The sequence below is a fragment of the Vidua chalybeata genome (genome assembly GCF_026979565.1).
Source record: "Vidua chalybeata isolate OUT-0048 chromosome W unlocalized genomic scaffold, bVidCha1 merged haplotype SUPER_W_unloc_3, whole genome shotgun sequence".
Taxonomy (NCBI): Eukaryota; Metazoa; Chordata; class Aves; order Passeriformes; family Viduidae; genus Vidua; species Vidua chalybeata.
In genome coordinates, this window is record NW_026530338.1 from 1201680 (window position 1) to 1224687 (window position 23008).

At 44.0% G+C, this 23008-nt stretch overlaps 1 protein-coding gene across 2 annotated transcripts in view; it reads right to left on the bottom strand.

Annotated features, from left to right (window-relative positions):
- Positions 1-23008, bottom strand: part of LOC128782887 (Golgi phosphoprotein 3-like) — a 174230-nt gene that overhangs the window by 23920 nt on the left and 127302 nt on the right. For both annotated transcript variants that reach the window (XM_053933397.1, XM_053933396.1), the window contains exon 3: positions 12920-13034. In XM_053933397.1, the coding sequence (XP_053789372.1) occupies positions 12920-13034 (115 nt within the window). The remainder of the gene's footprint in view (positions 1-12919; positions 13035-23008) is intronic.

The window sequence follows — 23008 nt, forward strand, 5'->3', positions numbered from 1 at the left end:
TGCTTTTATATTATAATTTTAACACTGTTTGGAAAAGATCTGTGTTTTATTCCAGGCAACAGTTTTGGCACCACCAGACAAGACCTCCGGGACCCTATGGAACGCCTCTGAATCGAGTTACATTCTGCTAGAAGCTCTTCTGCCAGCACCTTTTAGGAGTTTCCTGTGGCAATCTGAGAGGCTCTGTGAGTCTCGATCCCACACAGAAGCAGAAGGTAATATAAAAGCAATTTATTTTTTCTAATTGTGCTAGTAATTTTTGTTTTTTCCAGAAATAGACATGTTTTGGGGACTGGAATATGACCTTTTTGTGGGATCCTTTTGTTTGTGGTCTTAGGAGGTCATTTGTTTGTTCAGTCTTTGAAGGTTCACCCCAGCATGGGGAGGGGGTCTAGAGGTCCCACTTGAGGCTCCTAGAGGCTTTTCTCCCCTTTGTGCTTTTGCCCAGGGAACTGCAGGTTAACCCCAGCTCAGCTCGGCTTGTGGAAAAGGAGGGAGGGAGTTGGGGCGCTGAACCATGCTTGGTTCTGAGACAAGAGTTTTATAGTGCAGCAAGAAATACCCGGCTCTAGTGGTGGTGCCCAGCACTAGCCACCAGCATCACAACCTCGGGTATGCCAGTTCTACTCCTGACTCAGGGAAGTGGAGTTATTTCCTCTCTTTTTTTTCCTTCACCCTCTCCAGTCAGAGTTTAACCTGTTTTGGTTCGGTTTTTCATAATCCACACTGCGCAGTTTTGGTCTCCTTGTTGCGTGTAGGCAGACATTCAGCTGAGCTGCAGTGAGCCACATAGCAGCCACCATCTTGGTTTTGTGGAAAGAGGTGGGGAGGAGGAGGGTGCTCTGGACCAGTGCTTCATAGACTGCAGTAGCCTGCTCATGCTGATCTAAGCAGATGGTACAGAGTTAGGAATTTGACTTAACACCTCAAGGCAGTGGGTTCAACTCGTGCTCTTGGAAGTGCTATTTTTCTTTTCTTTTCCCTGCCTAAAATAGAATATGGGGTGTGGGCTTTCAAAAGATGAAAAAATTCCTGATAATTCTGCCTTAGGTTTGGCATTACAACATTAGGGGGCATTGACTGGCTCTAAGACATCTCTTGAAAGCCAAGAATTAATTAAACTGTCTACGCAGCCTTGGCCTTTACATAATTTGGAGGGAAGAAAGGCTTGGCCATGATATGGAACCCCAGAAAACATTATGGTGTCTCAACTTCTGTCTATTCTCCGCCATGAACAAAGATGGCAGGAAATTTTGTATTCAGAATTATTTTTACTCCTTATAAACCACCCAGACTAGCGGAAATGTTACAAATCAAATTAAACTCTGGTGGAGCAGCAGCCTGTTATGGTTTTGAAAGGAAAGAAAGAGAAAGAGGAGAAACAGTGTAAAGAGCCCCTAGAGAGCAAAATCTGTGTCAGAGATCCGGATATATTAGACTTAGGTTTATTGATAGTTCTGAGTTTGAGGGGACTGGGGAATCAGGGACCCGCAAGAGTGGCTCCCAGTGCACCGTCACCTCTGTTGCAGCCGCAACCCATCCCTTTGCAGCCACTGCTGCCGCCGCCACTGCCTCAACCTGCTCCTTTGCAGTTGCTGCTGGTTCCTTCACAGCCTTTGCCAGGTAGAGCTGCCCAGCTGCGCAAACATGGTCGTAGCCCAATCCACCTCTTGCCCCGGGGACCCTTCTATGCTGCCCACATAGGAGTTGGGGATGTGGGTCCCGAGAGTGCTACTGGGGTGGCTTGTGTGGGCACTGTCATTGTGGGTGGAGGCGAGGTTGGGGGCAGAGCCCGTGCTGCCAGGGGTGGCTCTGGGCCTGGCTCTGCTACCTTTGTTATAATCCTGGCCACCACTGCCATTGGTGGTGACCTCCCCAGCCCCACCTGAGCTGCCCACGGTAGCCCCACTGCCTTTGCTACTGCTGCAGGGAGGGGCTAGGGGCAGGGAGCAGCCCGCCCAAGGGGATGACTTAACTCTTGTGGGTGGTGCAGCTGTGACTGTCATGGTGAGCAGTGTGGATGTACCCTCTGCCAGTAAGGGTGGGGCCCTTGCACTGCCAACGGTCCAGGGCGGGGATGTCAAGAGCCTGGCTCCTGCAGTGGGAGGGGCCATCCCAGCTGCTTCCCTCTTCCCGCCTGTCTATGGTGCTCAGGTTGAGGGCGGTAGTCTGTGCCACAGCAAAGGGGGAATGAGGCGGTGGGCAGGAGCCTGGCTTTCCCCTGTCTGCCCCTCCCCTCTCCCCCACCTACACAGCCCAGGATGGGGGAATGGAACCCAGTTTTGGGCCAACATTTTGGCCAGCTTCCTATGCATACCCCAGTGCTTCCGGGATGGCACTGGGTGGAACCCAGCTCCTACCTGGTGGGGGTAACTCTGATTCGGCAGGTGGGGAAATGTGATAAACACACATAATAGTTTTGGCTTTTGCAATATTAAAGTGGATGCTATGTGCCGTGCATTATAATATAATGTTAACTTTTGCAGAAGTAGCTATAGTTGTGAAATAATAACTAATGCTTTTATTTTTGTAGCTAAATAGCAATAATTAAAATAACTCAGACATATTTGTGAAGTAGCTGATGTTGATTTAGAGTACTTGTGGTTAACTTACAATAACTGAAATAGCTAAACTATCTGCATGGTCGCATAACATTTGAGGAACGGGCGTGACAAGGACCCCTGCTACTGACACTTTGACTATCAATAACTGTCACCTGCTGAAACCACGGAACAGGGGGCCATTGTAGGGGGTGACACACAACCCTCAAAACCACATCCAAGATTACTGCACATGCTCTAAAAAGGCAGATCAGAGGAGGGACTATGCTAAAAAGTTCCTGGAACATGTAAACGAGTTCAAAAAATGTTTGAATATGTATAATAATTTATGAATATATATTTGACTGATGCAATAGAAAGTGTATATAAGAAGAGTTGGTACGGTTAGCCAGTGTGGCCCTGGCTACGGCTGCACACCCAGTGCTTTTACTTGGGTGATCGTTCGGGATGAACACCTCATCTCTATGACCCTGGGGGATTCTGAGCAGGAGGCGCATCCTGCTGAGTTTGATGGCTCGCTCAGCTTCTTCTGGCATCATCAGCGATCACAGGCTGACATCCCGTGGACAAGAAGGAACTCATAAAACAAAAGAAAGGAAAAAAGGCTCCCTAAGAAACCATGGCAACTAGCCCACAATTCTTGAGCACAAAGATCTAGACAGGAAAAAACTTTGTAAGTATCTGTACGCCGGGGATAAGGTACTGTTCTGGTTTGAAAGCAAAACCAGTGAGAGACTCCAAGTCAGAAATACAATTTATTAGGAAAAGGGGAAAAGAAAACAAAATACATGCAATAATACAAAAGAAAAACCACTGACAGAGTCAGAATACAACCTGATACCCTTTTGGTCAGGGTGTTGGTAGCAGTCCAAATTGGAATGCCTGCAGTCCTCCTGGAGTGGCAGATGTGGTTCTGTCGGAGCAGTGATCCTGTGGAAGGGTGTAGTCTTCCTTTGAAGATCCAGTGGAAAAACCCCAGCTGTTCCTCTTGGGAATCCAGTGGAATAGGCTGAGTCTGGTGTCCCAACAACTCAGATTATATCCAGTTAAGAATGCTTGGCTCCTCCCTCTGAGCGGAGCATCTCACAATGGGATGCTGTAACTTTTATCAGTCATGCAGTGACATTCAAAAGGCCATTATCAGCAGATGTTTCCCTGGGGGGAGGATTGGTTTGTGGAAGAGATAAAGAAAACTGCCCCAATTAACAGAAGATAACTTCCACACCTCTAACAGATGTCAAATAGATTACATCTTGCCTTGCAATCTAGAACAGGTACAGGGGGATTGACTGGTGTGTGTGAGACACGGACTGGACAGACTGGATCTGCAAAGCCAGTGAAGAGTCCTTCTAGCCGTGGTTCCAGTGTCTCTGCAAGGAGACCAGCCAGAGGAGAGATGAAGCAAAAGGTAGAGTGAGTGATCCCCCGGTGTAACTGGGACTGGGTCCCAGGGAGGGGTTGGACCCCAGGAAAGGGAGCAAAGGATTTCCTAGGCAATCCACTAGGAAATAGGGGACGAGAGTCAAGGTCTCTAGTCCCAAAAGGTGTGTCAGATTGAGGGTTGGGATCCGTGGAGGTTAAGAGGAAAATACATTAGGGATCCTGTACCCAAGAGCATCTGGGGTTGGCCAACAACATTTGAGGTTTTATTGGTAAGACTTTCTGCTCAGCTGCCAGATCTGGGGAAAAGCAGATCTCTAGACAGCTACCCTAAGAGTTTTGGAGTTCTGCTGTCCTTTAGTATATGAAGGGGCAGACAGAGATCATATGCCCCAAATTAAAGCATTTTATGTGATAAGTAATACCCGTGGGTGAATGTTAACAAGAGATTTGAAAATAAAGATATCTTATTGTTGTGTTGTCACTTTGTCATGGTAATGGAATGAGTGAGAGTGAGTGAAACGTGTCATACACACAAAGCGAGAGATGAGTGAATGAGTAGACGTTATATCAATTGTTGATTGGAAGGAGGTGGATTGTATTACTGGAGAGGAAAGATTTTCTGTGCTTAGTGTGAGAAACAACTGTGAGGAGTGAGTGGTGTCCAAGCTGCCAGAGGAGTGAGTTAGAGCAAAGAAATAGGGATCAGGGACAAGCAGGTCAGGTCCCGGGAAGATGGGACAAGGAATAAGTAAGTTGGGTCCAAGGAAAAAGGGGACCAGAAAGGCGCCAGCGGATATACCCCAGGATAGTCCACTGGGAATTAAGTTAGCTAACTGGGATAGCAATCTATGTACAAAAGGAAAAGATAAAGTCAAAATGATTCACTATTGTATGACAGAGTGGACAAAAAACAAAATAAGATCCTATCATCTCTATTGACCTAAGTATGGGTCCTTTGAGGGTTGGATTTGTCAAGCTTTAAACATTTGTAAATGCAAAAGAATCTTTCGATCCTGAGGAAAGTGAATATGCCTCCTGCTGGACGGGTGAAATTTGGCCTCTGGGAGTAAATGTTTTTAAGGTATCAGGAGCCTCAGAGACAGAGCAAGCAGATAAAAAGAAGGAAAAGAGGTGGGAGCCATTGGAGGCATTCCCCCCGCCCCCGCCCCTTTCCCTCCAGTGGCTCCTGCCCCTGCCCAACAATCCTCGCCCCTCCGGCGACTCCCGCTGCTCCATTGGCCCCCTCCCTTTCAATGGAGGACCCTGTTACAACACTAGGGGAAGTTCAGCAAGATCTCTAGGGCTGCTTAATAATTCCGCCCCTACCACCACTCCACAGCAAGTGAAAAAAGTCCTTCCTAAGGTTATGATGACTGAGGAACAGAAAGGCTGGTCTGATCAAGAAATCGGCTTATTTCCTTTAAGGGAAGTACTTACGGGAGGGGCTCAAGGGGGGGATAGGATTTGTGAATGCTCTTTTGACCTCTTCAGAAATTTTTAAAGGGAAATAAAAGGGTTATTAGAAGATCCCCCAATTTAGCTGAACAATTAGACCAATTTTTAGACCCCAACAGTTTTACTTGGAAAGAAATGCTGTCAATAATGGGCATTATATTTTCCCAAGAGGACAGGCAGATGATTAGGGCTGCCGGAATGAGAATTTGGGAAAGAGAAAATCAACAAGGTCCCCTAGGGGACCAGAAAATGCCAATAGCATCTCCTAACTGGAATCATAACGACACAGCAGGAGGAGGAAATATGAATGATTATCACAATCTGATAATCAAAGGGATAAAAGAAGCAGCACCCTGAGGGCAAAATGTTAACAAAGCTTTTGATGGGCAGCAAGGGAAGGAAGAAACTCCAACTGAATGGTTAGAGAGGCTCCAGAAGAACATGTGGCAATACTCTGGGATAGACCCTGATAGTATAGCAGGACAATCCCTATTAAGGGTTAACTTTGTCACCCATGCCTGGCCAGATATTAGGAAGAAGTTGGAAAAAATTGAGGAATGGCAAGATAAGGGGTTAAACAAATTATTGAAAGAAGCCCAAAAAGTTTATGTGTGAAGGGATGAAGAAAAATCCAAGGCAAAAACTAAATTTATGATAGCCACCATGCAAGAGAGTAACTCCCCAAGGGATCTGAAGACCCCAGGTACCATTCCCAGATATTCAGGCTTTAGAGATAGGGAAAGGGGGGGAAACAGAACCCCGGTACAATCAAAATCTCAGAAGCAAACAAAAAATGTTTGTTTTTATTGTGGAGAAGAGGGACACTATAAGAGAGATTGCCCCCACCTAAAGAAGAACCTGAAAGTATTCCAAGAGATACATTCAGAAGAATCAGCAGACTAGGGATGTCAGGGGTTCTATTTCCTGGGGGATAAATACCACCTAGAGCCTTTGATAACTTTAAAAGTAGGCCCCCAGTGGGAGGCATTAGAATTTATAGTTGATACTGGGGCAGAGAGAACTTGTGTAGTTACTATTCTGAAGGGGTGTAATGTAAGTAATGACACTATAAAAGTAACGGGAGCCAAAGGAGAAGGGTTTAATGTTCCTGTAATCAAAAACGTGGTAATTGAAGGGGAAACTAGAATAGGGGTGGGAGATGTCTTATTAGTCTCTGGAGCAGGTTGCAACTTATTGGGGAGAGATTTGCAGGTACAATTAGGAATAGCGGTTATACCTGAAGAAGGAAAAATGGTAGCCAAAGTGCTAAAACTCTGCCAAGAAGATGAGGGAAGGATTAACAAAAGTTTGGGCTGGGGAAGAAAATAGGGGAGGATTGGATATTGACCCCATAAGGGTAATGATTGAGAGAGCATGTCCCATGCATGTGTGTCAGTACCTTATACCATTAGAAGGAAGAGAAGGCTTAAAGCCGGTAATAGAAATATTGATAAAGGATAGGACATTGGAACCTTGTATGCCTCCTCATAATACCCCTATTCTCCCAATAAAGAAGCCAGATGGGACTTTGAGATTAGTTCAAGATTTAAGGGAAGTTAACAAAAGAACCCAGACCCGCTACCCAGTGGTACCTAATCCCTATACCCTTTTAAGTAAAGTCCTGCCTCAACATCAGTGGTTTAGTGTGGTGGAGCTTAAAGATGCATTTTGGGTTTGTCCGTTAGCAGAAAATAGTCAAAATATTTTTGCTTTTGAAGGGGAAGATCCAATTACTGAATGAAAACAACAATAAAGATGGACAAAACGGCCACAGGGATTTACTGAGTCTCCAAATTTATTTGGGCAAGCTTTAGAAGAAATATTACAGAACTTCCCTACTCCTCCTGGAATACAGATTACCCAATACGTAGATGACCTTTTATTATCAGAAGAAGCCGAAGTTGAAGTTAGGGAGGCTACTTAAAACTTCTGAATTTTCTTGGGGAAAAAGGATTAAGAGTATCAAAAGGGAAATTACAATTTGCAGAGTCAGACGTGAAGTATCTCGGTCACTGTCCTAGTGTGACAGTATGGTGCTTGTATCCCAAATCGTGTGTTCTGTTTATGCTTGATATCATGTTCTGTGCCTTCAGGACTGACTCTGAAAGTGAAGGATTGTTTTGTCTTGTTATCAGCTGGCTCACCTCCCCCCATGGTCTGTGTCCAGGAGAGGCTTGTCTGGCTTGGCTTGCCTGCTTGCTTTTGCTTTTGCTTTTGCTTTTGCTTATTAGTTTAGCTAGGCAGTCCAATTTTTACCCTGGACTGTTTCTTTTTCCCTTCCCTTTCCCTTTCCTGAATATCATCTGAACCTGCTCTGGACCTGGACCTGGACCTGGGAAACATCAAGAAACACCGAGAGTCTGCATTTTTGTGACCTGCAGCAGCCATCCCCAGCGCCAGAGACTGATAGCTGGGTGACCACTCCCAGGAGAGACTTTCTGAATTTGTCATCTCTTCAGAACAGTGAAAGAGTTTTGTCATCTGGTGTTGTTTTTTGTATTGGGGAGTGTTTTGCTTGTTAAATAAACAGTTTTTTTTCCATTTCTCTCTGAGGAAATTCTTCCCGAACCAGGTGGGGGAGGGGCCGTGGGGGGGGTTTGCCTTCTGGGGGCTCCTTCTGGAGGTCTTCTCCCAAATTTGCTCTAATCTAGGACAGTCACTTAATAAGTAAAGGTAGCTAAAAGCTAAATCCTGAGAGGATTGCCAGAATTTTATGCCTTCCCCTCCCTTCTTCAAATAAAGAAGTTAGAAAACTGCTTGGATTATTGGGGTATTGTTGGCTGTGGATTGAAGGATATACACAGGCAGTGAAGTTTTTATATGAAAAGTTGACCGAGGAAGACAAGGCAAATTGGACTTGAGAAGATGACAATAAATTAGAGGAACTAAAGTTTAAACTAGCTTCAGTACTAGCTTTGAGTTTACCCTCATTAGAAAAGTCTTTTTATCTGTATGTGAATGTGGAAAATGGAGTAGCTCACAAAGTTTTAGTCCAGGAATGGGGAGGAGTGAAAAGACCAGTAGCCTATTTATCTAAATTGCTAGATCCAGTGAGCTGTGGCTGGCCAATATTTATTCAAGCCATAGCAGCTGCTGCCATCCTAGTAGAGGAGAGCTGTAAACTTGCTTTCGGAAGTAAACTAATTGTGTACACACCTCATGCAGTCCAAAATGTATTAAATCAAAATGCTGAAAAATGGTTAACAGATTCCAGGATGTTGAAATATGAAGCAATTCTGATAAACAGTGATGACTTGACCCTGGAGGTAGACAAAAGTCTCAACTCAGCACAATTTTTATACAGAGAACCAAAGAGGGACTTAACACATAATTGTTTAGAAGTTATACAGTACCAAACTGAAGTTCAGGAAGATCTAGCAGAACAGGCCCTCCCGGAAGGGGAAAGAATATATGTTGATGGTTCATCTAGATGCTTACAGGGAAAAAGAATGTCAGGATATGCTTTAGTCAATTGGAAAAATATACAGACAATTGAAAAAGGGAAATTACCTACAAATTGTTCTGCTCAATCTTGTGAATTATATGCTCTAAAGAGAGCATTGGAATATTTAGCACATAAGAAAGGAACCATATATACCGATTAGAAATATGCCTTTGGGGTAGTGCACAGTTTTGGAAAAATTTGGGAAGAAAGGGGGTTACTAAATTCAAAAGGAAGAGGGCTGGTTCATGAGGTACTCATTCGAGAGGTTTTAGAAGCATTAAAATTGCCTGAAGAAGTAGCTGTAGTACATGTTAGAGGACACCAAAAGGGAATGACCCCAGAAGTAAGAGGAAATAATTTGGCAGATCAAGACACTAGAGATGCAGCAGAAAATGGGAGCAAAAAAGTTAGGTTAATTTTGACTCCAAGTAAGGAAGAATTGGAAATTCCAAAATTTACTGAAGCAGAAGAGAAGGAGTTAAGCAAGATAGGGAGAGAACAAGATCAATCTGGAAAATGGAAACTCCCTGATGGGAGGCAGTTACTTAATAAGCTCCTTACTAGGAAAATATTAGAACACATACATCGGAAGACTCATTGGGTGTGGATATTCTCAGCTCAGTCAGAGAGAAAGAGAAAGGTTTTCTAACCAGGTGAGAGCCTGGGAAGCAGTTGGGAAAGAATGTAAATAATTCTCTAATCTATCTTGTTGTTCACATTGTTTATAGATATGTTCTACTACCGTGCATCATTCACTGCACACCAATGGTGTGAGATGTTTTTACTTTAAGACCAATGAAATTAGTCCGCACGATGTTCTCTATATATAGAGCGGTGCATTTGAAATAAATCGGTTCATTCTCTTTGCCTTCTAATCTGGAGTTCTCTGTTCCCATCCTGCTCAACGGCATCAGTTGGGGTACTCAGGCTTTGTGTGATCACTTTTTAAGGAATTATGGGTGCATTGGGATCTTTGGATTAGCAAAGCAAGTAACTGAGACATGTATAACTTGCCAAAAGGTAAATAAAAAGGTTATGAGAAAAACAACACCAGGAGGTCATGAGTTAGCCCATTTCAAAGCATCCAAGTGGACTTTACTGAGCTTCCCCAAGTGCAGAGATAGAAGTTTTTATTAGTAATAATAGACCATTTAACTCAGTGGGTAGAAGCTGTCCCAGCTGTTAGAGCTATAGCTAATGTGGTATGTAAAACCCTTTTGGAACAAATTATTCCCGGGTATGGAATGGTTAACAAGATAGACTCAGATAGAGGAACACATTTTACGTCAAGGGTCTTAAAGCAAGTAACTCAGGTCCTGGGAATAGAATGGGAATTACATACTCCATGGCACCCACAGAGTATGGGCCGGGTAGAGAGGATGAACCAGACTTTAAAAAGGACCTTAAATAAACTGATGATTGAAACCCAGATATCATGGGTCAAGTATTTACCTTTGGCCCTACTAAGGGTCCGGACACAACCCAGATCAGACCTGGGAGTATCACCCTATGAAATGATGTTCGGGCTGCCCTTTTTGACCACTCAACATGAAACCGCTACTTACAAAGAAGGGGAAGCGAGTGCTAGAAAATATGTCACCACAATTGCATGAACTCCAGAAAATTTGTGGTTGAAAGGGATAATCCCTCAAACCGCACCTTTAAAATTTAAAATTCATAGTGTCCACCCGGGAGAATGGGTACTGGTTAAAACATGGAAAGAGCAATCTTTAACTCCACAATGGGAATGTCCTTTTCCGGTACTGCTGACGACTGAAGCAGCGATCCGGACCAAGGAAAGAGGGTGGATCCATGCCAGCAGAATCAAAGGACCTGTGGAAGAACCTAAGGAGTGAACTATAACATCAGCGCTAGGTGATACAAAATTGACTGTTAAGCCTGGATCAGGTGGTAATTGTCTGGGATGATCCAAATAATCTCCCATGGATAACAGACAACTGGGAAGTAAGGAGAAGCTTATATGAATGGTTTCAAGTACCCCCTGGAGAAACTCTGAGTAAACTCAGATACCCTCCCTGGGAAGACATACTTCCTCTTCAAACTGGAGGATCTGGTTTATATAGATGTCAGACCCAGAGAATATTTGGTATAGCTTGTGATTTATATAAATAAGATAATTTCTTATATCTCGACCTAAGGGTTGAATTGCAGCCACCCTCTGTACCAATGCATATACTGTGCCTTATAAACCCCAATACAGGACATGCTAGCTGGGTTATATGTAATTGTAGAGATTGTGAATGAAAATGGTACTGTAGTTCTTATAAAAGACACTTGTGTTGTATGATATGTCGCAAGCGTGGCTCACCAATTTTGAACAGACAGTAGCTATCAGATGCAGAAATAGTTAATTTACTTTGTGGGTCAGTATTATTGATACTAATTGAGTGGGAAGTCCCTGAGGAATAGTGGGAAACCACAGTTAAGTAGTGTCAAAAGCAATTTGCCTGGAAGGTAGCAAATAGGAAGTGACAAGGAAATAGAGGGCAAGACCAGATTGGCCACTGTACTCGCCGCCAAGAAGATCATATACACCTGCTATGGGTGGCAACCCCATAGGCATGGGAGATGGGGATATAAGCCATACTGAACCTCTGCTATTCCTTTTTCAGCTGTCACTCCTTTTTTGTCTATTCCCTTTTGGGATTCAAGCAAATTCATGTCACAAATGCTACCAATTGCTTTATTTGGGAAAACCCCAAGGTTCCTTTTTTACTTCCCACACCCATGTCGACAGTTACTGTTATGACCCATCCAAATTTGATACCTGTACGCAAGATGGGCAAACATACTGAATCGCAGAAAACTTAGGAACAAGTGGTAATAGATTGGGAAGTGAATGTCCAAAGGGAGAAAGATGGGTTTACTTTACATTTGCTCTCAGGGGTGGGGTCTAGGATTTGGTAAAGAAACAGATAGTAAACAAAATTATGAAGCCAATGCCGCAATCTAATCCTGGGTCAACCCCACATGAAGATTTGTATACAAAACTGAAACAACAATTAGAAAATGAAATTAAAAATCCCCAGATTAGGGAAAAGCTTGTTTGTAGATTTGGGGGAAAGAATAAGTAAAGAACTAAATGTAACCAACAGTTAGGTCTGTGGGGGGTCTTGATGACAGAGGAATGGCCATGGAAAGGCAGTAGCCTAGGCCCTGTTGAACTTCTTAAATGGAACAGTACAAATATAAGAGGGAAGAACCAGCCAGAAGGGTGGGTTTTAAGTTCAACAGTAAGAGGAGAAGAATGCCTCCGGCACACTGGGAAAAATTTTCTTAGCAGAGTAGGAAGTACTCCCTGTAAGAGATATAAAGTTAGTAATGGGACTTTTACATGGTGGGTCCCAGAAGAACCAAAACTGTATTGGGCCCAGAGTACAAAAAAATAGGAAAAATTGTAAATATAATAACGAAACCAAACTTTTTCAATGTAAAAATACAGGCAGGAATCCCTATTCTGGAATCCCAGAAATATCCAAATTTTGGGAAAATATAAATCAACAGGATAATGATTATTGGAAAGCACCAGATGGCTTATTTTGGATATGTAGGAAAAGATCTTACCTAAAACTCCCCACCTGGTGGAAAGGTGGATTACTCTGGTAATCATACAGCCAGGATTTTTGCTTTTTTCAGGGCAAGATGGGGATGAACTAGGAGTACCAGTTTATGAAGACTTAAAGAAAAAGGAAATGATTGGAGGATTTAAAAAATGGGGAGAAGAGGAATGGCCCCCTGAACACATTCTGGAAGTATATGGGTCAGCCACATGGACACAAGATGGGAGTTGGGGATATCGAAGACACCTCTTCCACAGAGTAGAAATGTCCTCTGACACTTCCATCTAGATCCTTTCTGTACCAAGTTAAGTCAAAAGCAACTAACTTATATTTGATTAAAGGCTAAAATTAGCAAAAGACTACTCTAGAGGACAGGGTGATAAACTTTTTTGCATGCTATCTCCACAAAAATCTAACAGTGTAATTTCTAGTGATACCAGATAATTAGCTTTATTTGGGAGGGAAAAATCAAATACATTATGTTCAAGGCTTACCACTCAGCAGTTCAATCCAATTTTGTACTGTTTCAGGAGGTTGGGTCTCTTTTATGTGTTTCAGAGCTTCATCAAGCAAAACATCCCCTGTAGGAGCATCTGACTTGCAAATTACCTAGGATAGAATAAAATGTAGTTGGTATTTTTACTTAATTCATATACTATACCATAAACATCCAACAATAAAAACTTGAAAAATCTACCTGTTATCAGAACCAAATAAAATTTTAAGGAGCGACGAATGTTCTCAAAGAATATGCAAGTTTAAAAAATACCTAGTTGTTAGAAAAACTATTTAGGATTTTAATTATGTTATGTGTGTTATGTCTTAAGTTACCTATAATCTCTATTAACCTTAACTGACCAGAGCTATAGTATTAATAACATGTTTAATACCTAATTTTTTAAGGAAGATAATCAACTAACATGGCCAGGTCCTTTACTTTCTCCCCAAAACAAAGTATACTACTGTGCTAAACTGCTCTCTGATAACAGTCCATTTTACTGCTTCAAGTCAATTTATTCAGAATAGTGCAGATAGACAATTATGAGTCAAGGAGTCAGCTAGAAATGTAATTAGGACAATTGAAAACTGTAGATGAGTCGAGGGGCCAGCCGGGAATATAATTAGGATAGTAAAAGACTGCATATTTCAGTTAAGAAGCTAAGTTAGTAATATAGCTAACAAGAATCACGTACCTTAGTTAAAGAATAACAAATATATTAAGAAAGAGAAACTAGGAGTGACAGGAATAGATGGAACTATTGTGAAGGAGCAGAAACTATAGAAATACCTTACCTCAAGAATAATCAAACAGTTAAGAGAGGCTTGGACTGTGACCAGCAGGTCAAAAGGTCCTGCCAACTAGCTATAGGTAAAGAGTTCACGATAAGGAAGATGCATTTCTTCCTCCCGTATGACCACTCCCTTATTTCAAAATCCCACCCACCCAATTAAGGGAGTACAATTGCGCAGCCATAATGGATATTCAGCTGATTATAATACAAAGTGGGCAGGTAATGATTATGTATTATGCGTCCTTAGAAACCATGTGAATATGCAAAACCTTTTCTGTATAAATAGAGAGCAGGAGTCTGCAACTCCTTGCGCATGTCTTTGGAAACGATTCCACATGCGTCCAGCACTGTAATAAATACCCTTCTTTTCAACTTTAATTAGTTGAAGAGTCGTCTGTCCATGCTTCAATTAGGCCGTGTGAAATTGAGAAATCAATTAAAAAGTGAAAAGGCAGGAAAAATGCTTTTCTTCTTCTGTATGTTGATGAATAAAATAGGTTCAAGACAGCATCTATCGGTTTTACAGCTCTGAAGAACATTTTAACCAGCAACACTAAGTTCCATTCACTAACAGTTAAAATACACATATTAGGCAAAATATGTATGTACCAATATGTTGCATTGCAAGCTGATCTGTAGTTAGCATTAATCCAATTATGGATAAGAAGTCCAGCCCAGCTCTATGAACTAGCCTCTGGGCTGACTGACGGAGTCTTCAGCCAGTGGCAGCTCTCCTGACATGTAGGCATTTGATTGGTTCAGAGTCTGGGGGCACACAGACATAGGCCAATGGCTGCATAGCACCGGGAGTTTTGAATTGTCTATAAAAGAGTGTTGGATTCCATAAACGAGGCTGTTTGTCTGAGGAAACATGAGTGGTCTGTCTTATGTTAAGTTTCAGACACAGGAACACCAACGTGTCACCAATAAACCTCTTAATATGCAGTCATAAATGAAACGTCACTTCAGTTTGTTATTAAATAACTTTGAAAATTATTTTTCCCTCAAGAGAGCACAGGAGAGAGAGAAAAAAATAATTTACAGTAGCATAATAAATTTTAAGAATGTGAGTAACTGCTTGTTTACCAGTATAAGTAGTTGTATAAACCATGCACAGATACCCTTTTTTTTTCTGGTTAGAAAAACAAGAATGCCAAACTAAAGCATACAGATTTAACTAGTAACCTAAGTCACAGAATCACAGAATGGGTAAGGTTGGAAAGGACCTCAGTGGGTTCATCTCATCCAAACTCCCTGCTCAAGCAGGATCATCCCAGAGCATATGGCACAGGATTGTGTCCAGATGGTTCTTGAATATCTCCAGTGATGGAGACTCCACACCTTCTCTGGTCTCTGTTCCAGTCCTCAGTCACCCACACAGGAAAGACGTTCTTCCTCATATTCAGGTGAATCCGCTTCTGCCTGTTGCCTCTTGTCCTACTGGTTGCTACCACTGAGAAGAGCCTGGCTGCATCCTCTGACACCCTCCCTTCAGATAATGATAGACATTGATAAGGTCACCTCTCAGTTGTCTTGAGGCTGAATAGGCCCAATTCTCTCAGTCCATCCTTTTAAGAGAGTTGCTTCAATCCCCTCATCATCTTTCTCACCCTCTACTGGACCTGCTCCAGGAACTCCATCTCTCTGTTGCACTGAGGAGCCCAGAACCGGACACAGCACTCCAGATGCACCTCACCAGGGCTGAGTAGAGGGGCAGGGTCACCTCCCTCAACCTGCTGACAATGCTCTTCCTAATGCACCCCAGGATACCATTGGCCTTCTTGGCCACAAGGGCACATTCCTGGCTCATGGACAGCTTGTTGTCCACCAGGACTCCCAGGTCCTTCTCTGCAGCTCTGCTTTTCAGCAGGTCACCCCCAGCCTGTACTGGTGCATGGAGTTATTCTTCTCCAGATGCACGACCCTGCACTTGCCTTTGTTGAATTTCAGATGGTTCCTCTCTGCCCATTTCTCCAACCTGTCAAGGTCCTTCTGAAGGGCAGCACAGCACTCTGGAGTATTGGCCACTCCTCCCAGCTTTGTGTCATCAGCAAACTTGCTGAGGAGACATCTGCCTCTTTGTCCAAGTCATTGGTGGATAAGTTAAACAATACTGGGTCCAGTATAGAACCTTGGGGGATATCACTAGTGACAGTCCTTCAACTAGACTCTGTGCCACTGATCATGGCCCTCTGGGATCTGTCGTTCAGACACTTCTCAATACACCTCACCGTCCACTCATCCAGTCCACACTTCCTGAGTCTGCCTATGAGTATGTTGTGAGAGACAGTGTTGAAAGCTTTGCTGAAGTCCAGGTAGCCAATATCCACTGCTCTCCCATCATCCATCCAGGTAATTGTTTCATCATAGAAGGCAATCAGGCTATTGAAGTATGATTTACCATTAGTGAATCCATGCTGACTACTCCTGATCACCTTCTTATTGTCCATGTGGATATGTGGATAGAGATGGCCTCTGAATGAGATGCTCCATCAGCTTTCTGGAGATTGAGGTGAGGCTGACTGGCCGGTAGTTCCCTGGGTCCTCCTTCTTGACCTTTTTGAAGACTGGAATGACATTTGCTTTCTTCCAGTCTTCAGGCACGTTTCCTGATCTCCATGGCCTTTCAAAGATGATTGAGAGTGGCCTAGCAATGATGTCTGACAGCTCTCTCAGTACTTATGGGTGCATCCCATCAGGGCCCACGGACTTGTGGATGTCAGGTTTGCCTAGGTGTTCTCTAACCCAATCCACCTTGACCAAGGGAAAGTTTTCTTTCCAGCATTCCTTAAGCCTGGTCTTCTGAGTCAGAGATCCCTGAGGGTTGATCTTGTCAGTGAAGACCAATGTAAAGAAGGCATTCAGTAACTCTGTCTTCTCTGCGTCCTCTGTCACTAGGGTCCCCCTCCATTTAGGAATGGCCTCACATTATCCTTTGTTTTCTGTGGAAACCCAGGGCACCGGGAATATTTCTCTCTCTGCTCTGGGGTGTCCTGACCCCCAGGGGAGCACTGACTTTGACCCTCATTCATGGAGAAAACTTCCAAAGCCTCAAGGTAAACGAGAAACCACAAAAGTGTGAAATAGATTGTAGAGATTGTAGAGAGTAGTGTAGTATGTCACATGGGTGAGAAATTTAGGTTTTAGGATTTTTCGTATGTTATAGATGGGTTCAAGATGGAGGATATAGGGTGTTGTCTTGAGTTCCCTTCTTCTTTCTTCTTCTTCCTCTTTCTTCTTGGGTTTAGGTGGTATCTTGTAATTGGGTAGAAAAATCCACCTTGCGGGTCTTTAGGGGTCAGTTATTGGGTTAGAAAGGAAAATAATTTATGTGTCACTTCTTAATTGCGTAGTTTAGTTTTTTATTAGACTTAAAAGGCCTTGTTAACAAGAGATTGTTAGCCATTTTTGTGCTGTTTTTCCTGCACACAGAGTCTGGTGCAGAGTATGCTGAAGTTTTGATAAGATAACAATAAACAGAAGCTGAAGACCGAAAAAGTTCAATGCGTCTCTTGTTCCTGACACAGAACTGCTCTAGGAGGGTCTCCCCTACCAGGGGAGCCCCCAGGGAGTTGCCCAACTCGGGGCCCGCAAACTCACAGTTTTCCTTTTGTTATTGAAAAAGCCCTTCTTGTTGTCCTTGACATCCATGGTAAGATTTAATTCCAGATGGTCCTTGGTCTTCCTTGTCTCATTTTTACCTTCTCTGACAACCTTTCCATATTCATTCCAAACGGTCTGACCCTGTTTCCACCTCCTGTGTACTTCTTGATTATGCTTGAGTTCTTTATTCATACATGAAGGTCTCTTGCCCCCTTTGCCCAATTCTTTGCTCATTGGGATGCACTGTTCTTGACCCTGGAGGAAGTGATTCTTGAATATCAACCAATTCTCTTGGACCCCTCTTCCCTGCAGGGCCTGTTCCCATGGGATTCTTCCAAGAAGATCCCTGAAGAGGCTCAGGTTAGCTCTCCTGAAGTCCTTGGTTGTAATGTTACTTACTACTCTGCTTCCTCTTCTCCTGATACTGAACTCCACAATCTCATGGTCACTAGAGCCAAGGCTTCCCCCAGCCTTCACATCTCCAATAAGGCCCTTCTCTGTTTGTTAGTTTAAGGTCAAGCAGCACACCTTTCCTTGTGGGATTCGCTACTACCTGTGACAGGAAGTTGCCATTAATGCTTTCCAGGAACCTCCTGGACTCTTTGTGCTTCACTATGTTGCTTCTCCAGCAGATGTCAGGGTAGTTCAAATCCCCCACAAGAACCAGGACCTGTGACTGTGAGGCTGCTTCAAGCTGCCAGTAGAAGGCCTCATCCACTTCTTCCTCCTGCTCAGGCAGCCTGTAGCACACACCCACAACAGTGTCATCCTTACTAGTCTGCCCTTTTATCCTAACCCATAAGCTCTTGCCCCACTCGTTATCCACCCCAAGACAGAGCTCAATGCATTCCAAGTGTTGTCTCACATAGAGGAAAACTCCACCACCACACCTTCCTGATCTGTCTCTCCTAAACAGCATGTAGCCCTTCATGACAACATTCCAGTCGTGAGCTATCTCACCACGTCTCTGTAATCGCAATGAGATCAAAGCCCTGTGACTGCACATAGATCTCTAGTTCCTTCTGCTTTTTCCCCATCCTGTGTGCATTAGTGTACAGGCACTTTACAGAGGTATTTGAGTTTGTTAATATCCTAGTGGGGGTGCAAAGGGATGGCCCATAGTCCTGTCTTGTGGTTATGCCTTTGGCTGCTTGTGCTTGAATGGGGTATTCCCTCTTAAACTTCCTTTTGCTACTTGAGTGGTTGCTAAAGTTCTCCCCTTCCCACACCTTATCTCTGTTGAGCCTGCCCTGTCCCCATACCATTAAAATCTAGTTTAAAGCTCTCTTAAGGAGCCCTTCTAACTCCTGAGCTAATATCCTTTTTCCCCTTTGAGATAGGTGGACCGTGTTTGTTGCCAGCAGGCTTGGTCCTGTATAAACTGACTCACGACCAAAATCCCCAAAATTCTGCTGGTAACACCAGTCCTGAAGCCAGGTATTCATTTGCAAGGTCTTCCTGTTTCTTGCCCCATCATTCCCTGCAACTGGCAGGACAGAAGAGAATGCAATTTGTGCTCCAGATCCCTTGACCAGTTGTCAAAAGATCCTGAGGTCCCCCTTGACTCTCTACAGTCTTCTTGTTGGGACTTCATTGGTACTCACCTGGAAAACCAGTAGCAGGTAATAGTCAGTGGGCCTTACCAGGCTGGGAAGTTTATTGGTGACATCCTGTATTGGTTTGGCATGACCTGGTTTTTGGCAGGAGGGGGCCAAAAAAGATGGCTCCTGTGGGAAGCTGCTAGAAGCTTCCCACCATGTCTGGTAGAGCCAATCCCTGATGGCTCTAAGATGGACATGCTGCTGGCCAAAACTGGGCCAATGAGAGAGGTTGATAACACTTCTGTGATGACATATTTAAGAAGAAAATCAAAACAAAGTCACAGAGTTTTTGCTCCTAGTCAGAGAAGAGGAGTAGGTGAGAGCATGTGAGGGAAAACAACATGGCAATATCAAGGTCAGTGGAGAAGGAAGGGGAGGAGGTGCTCCAGGTGCCAGAGCCAAGATCCCTCTGCAGGCTGTGGTGATGACCATGGTGAAACAGGTTGTCCCCCTGCAGCCCTTGGAAGTCCATGGGGAATGCAGAGATCCACTCACAGCCCGTGGGGGAGGTGCCCACGCCAGAGCCAGTGGATGTCTGGAGGATGCTGTGATCTAGTGGGAGACCTGGTGGAGAGAGGGGGCTGGTGCTTCCAGACTGGAGCAACCTTTCCTTGGAGGACTGCACCTCGTGGAAAGAGAGACCCATGTCATGGCAGTTTTGGGAGGACTGTCTGCCCGTGGGGGGAGTTCACGTTGCAGCAGTTGCAGTATGGCTGCTGCTCGTGAGAGTGGACCCACGCCAGAGAAGTTCACAAAGAACTGTCTCCCGTGGGAGGGACCCCACAGCCTCACAGGGGAAGGACTCCTCTCCCAGAGCAGTAGAAGGAAATCTCGGTGATGCACTGACCAAATCCCCACGTCCTGTCTCCCTGTGCTGTCAGTGGGAAGGAGGGAGGGGCTGGGGAGGAAAAAGGTGTTTTAAGGGCTTATTTTACTTCTCATTATCCTCCTCTGATTCTGTTAGTAATAAAATTCACTTTGCAATTTAAGTTGAGCCTGCTTTGCCCTTGAAATATTTCTCTTGGTCCTTATCTCACTCATTAAGTGTTCATTTTTTTTCCCCTCCTCTACCCAGCTGTGGCAGGGGAGGGTGAGCAAGCAACTCTCGTGGGTGCCTGGCATTGGGCCAGTGTCAAACCATGACACATTCCTTACCTGGGCCCCAGGGAGGCAGCATACTTCCCTATGGGTTGGGTCTGGTTGGCATATCAGACCCTCCTTTCTTGCCCTGCCCTACGTAACCCTTCCAACCTCGATGAACCTTCATCCATTTCCTCATATTCCTGGTCCTCAGATTCCAGGGCCTCATGCCTATTGTATAAGGGCACCTGGGAAGGTGAGGTAGATTGGGAGTGGATTTGCTTGCCACCCTGAGCAGAAACCTGTTTCCACTCCCCTCCCTCTCTAAGGTGTCCTCCTTCTGCCTGGTCATGAGAAGGTAGGGGATGCATTGCTTCTTGCGAAGTCGATAGTAGGTCCAATTGTCTAAGGCATGGTAGAGTGCAGCTCCACCAGTCCATCTCCTCAGAGTCCCTAATACTTCTTAGGTTTTCTACTTCATCTCTCAGTTCCACCACTAGGCTGAGCAGATCATTGTCGTGACATAATCTAGTCTAGCCCAAGTCAATATGTTTGAATAAAAGTAAAACAAAACCAAAATTCTATCTTTCTTTAGGAAAAGAAGAATTACTACTGTTTCACAGCTATTTATGAAAATAATTATTTAATCTAGCAATTTAAATGGTTTTACAAGGTAGGACTTTATAAGCATCACGTAAAAAGATAACAGGCAATTGATGGAACAATGAACACATCAAAACTGTTCCACATATACAAGGGAAGCAGCAAGTGAAAAATCTTCATTTTGGTAAAGCTTCACACTAGTCAGAAAGGTGCCCTGGAAAAGCTTGAAGTGTCCTACTGAAATGCATCTTGAGTTCAGTTTTGTTCTGTAGTTCTAATAATCCTTACTACAAACAATAGAGGAGCACAATACATTTTCAGGTCGACACTGAAATGAGTTGCAATTTCAAGACAGCTTAAATACTGACAAGATGATTCCAAACTGGAGATGTCATGGTTTGACACTGGCCAAACGTCAGGCACCCACCAAAGCTGCTCACTCACCCTCCCCTGCCACAGCTGGGCAGAGGAGAGAAAAATTTAATAAAGGCTTCATGAGTTGAGATAAGGACTGGAAGAAAACACTCCAAGGGCAAAATAGGCTCGGCTTAGAGGTACAAAGTGAATTTATTACTAACAAAGTCAGAAGAGGATAATGAGAAAATAAGTCCTCAAAAAAAAACTTTTCTTCCCCCAGCCCCTCCCTCCTTCCCACCGACAGCACAGGGTGTGGGGGTTTTGGTCAGTTCGTCACCTGAGATCTTCTTCCACTGCTCAGGGAGACGAGTCCTTCCCCTGCTACTCTGTGGGGTCCCTCCCATGGGAAACAGTTCTCCGTGAATTTCTCCAGCGTGGTTCTAATCTCACGAGCAGCAGTCCTCCCAAAACTACTGCAACATGAGTACCTCCCACGGGCAGTCATCCCAAAACTGCTGTGGTGTGGGTCATTCTTCCATAGGGTGTAGTACTCCAAGGACAGGCTACTCCTGCCTGGAAGCACCAGCCTCCTCTCTCCACTGGGTCTCCCATTAGATCACAGCCTCCTCCAGGCATCCACCGGCTCCAGCATGGGCACCTCCTCCATGAGCTGCAGGTGGATCTCTGCATTCCCCGTGGACTTCCAAGGGCTGCAGGGGGACAACCTGTTTCATCATGGTCATCATCATGGCCTGCAGAGGAATCTTGGCTCTGGCACCTGGAGCACCTCCTCCCCTTCCTTCTCCACTGATCTTGGTGTCACCATGTTTTTTTCCCTTACATGTTCTCACCTACTCCTCTTCTCTGGCTAGAAAAAATTGTGCCCACTTTGATTTTCTTCTTAAATATGTCATCACAGAAGTGTTCCCATCATCTCTAATTGACCCAGGCTTGGCCAGCAGCATGTCCATCTTTAGAGCCATCAGGGATTGGCTCTACCAGACATGGTGGAAGCTTCTAGCAGCTTCTCACAGAAGCCACCTCCATGCCCCTCCCCACTACCAAAAACCAGGCTGTGCAAAACCAACACAGATATGTGCAAAGTCAATTAAATGAAATGAAAATGAAACACAAATAGTATAGTCAGTATGAGAAAACAGATGACAAATATAAAAGATGTAATAAATGATTATATAGTTCAGAATGACAGAAAAAAACATCTAGTAATTCTAGCAGTTGACTACGACCCAAATGAATCATCAAAAGCCAAGTCTTTCAACAAAGTAAGATTTTCAGTCAAAGCTGTATTAACAGGAAATTGCTGGAGAGATCTTCATGAATACTTAACACATCATAGCTAGAATACTATGTTCAATTTAGATGGTGTCTATAAAGCACAGAAAATAAGATTTAAATAAAAATCAGCAAGAATGAACCAGTCCTCAATGCCAGGCTAAAAATAATGATGTTTAGATCTAAAAAGAAGCATGTAAGATTGTCATGGTTTCATCCCAGCTGGCAAGCAAGCCCTTGCAGCTACTCACACACTCCCCCACCAGCAGGATTGGATACAGAATTGGAAGGGTGAAAACCAGAAAACTCATGGGTTGAGATAAAGACAGTTTATTATGTAAAGCAAAAGCCATGCACACAAGCAAAGCAAAACAAGGAATCCATTCACTGTTTTCCATGAGCAGGCAGGTGTTCAGCCATCTCCAGGAGAGCAGGGCCCCATCACGCATAATCATTACTCAGGAAGACAAATACCATAATTCCAAATGTCCCTCCCTTACTCCTTCTTCTCTCTTTATATACTGAGCACGATGTCATATGGTCTGGAATATCCCTTTGGTCAGTTTGGGTCACCTGTCCCAACTGTCTCTCCTCCCAACCTCCCATGCACCCTCAACTTCCTTGCCAGCATGGCAGTACAAAAAGCATAAAAGGCCTTGACTCTGTGTAAGCCCTGCTCAGCAATAATTAAAACATCTCTATATTATCAACACTGTGTTCAGTACAAATCAAAAACACAGCCCCATACCAGCCA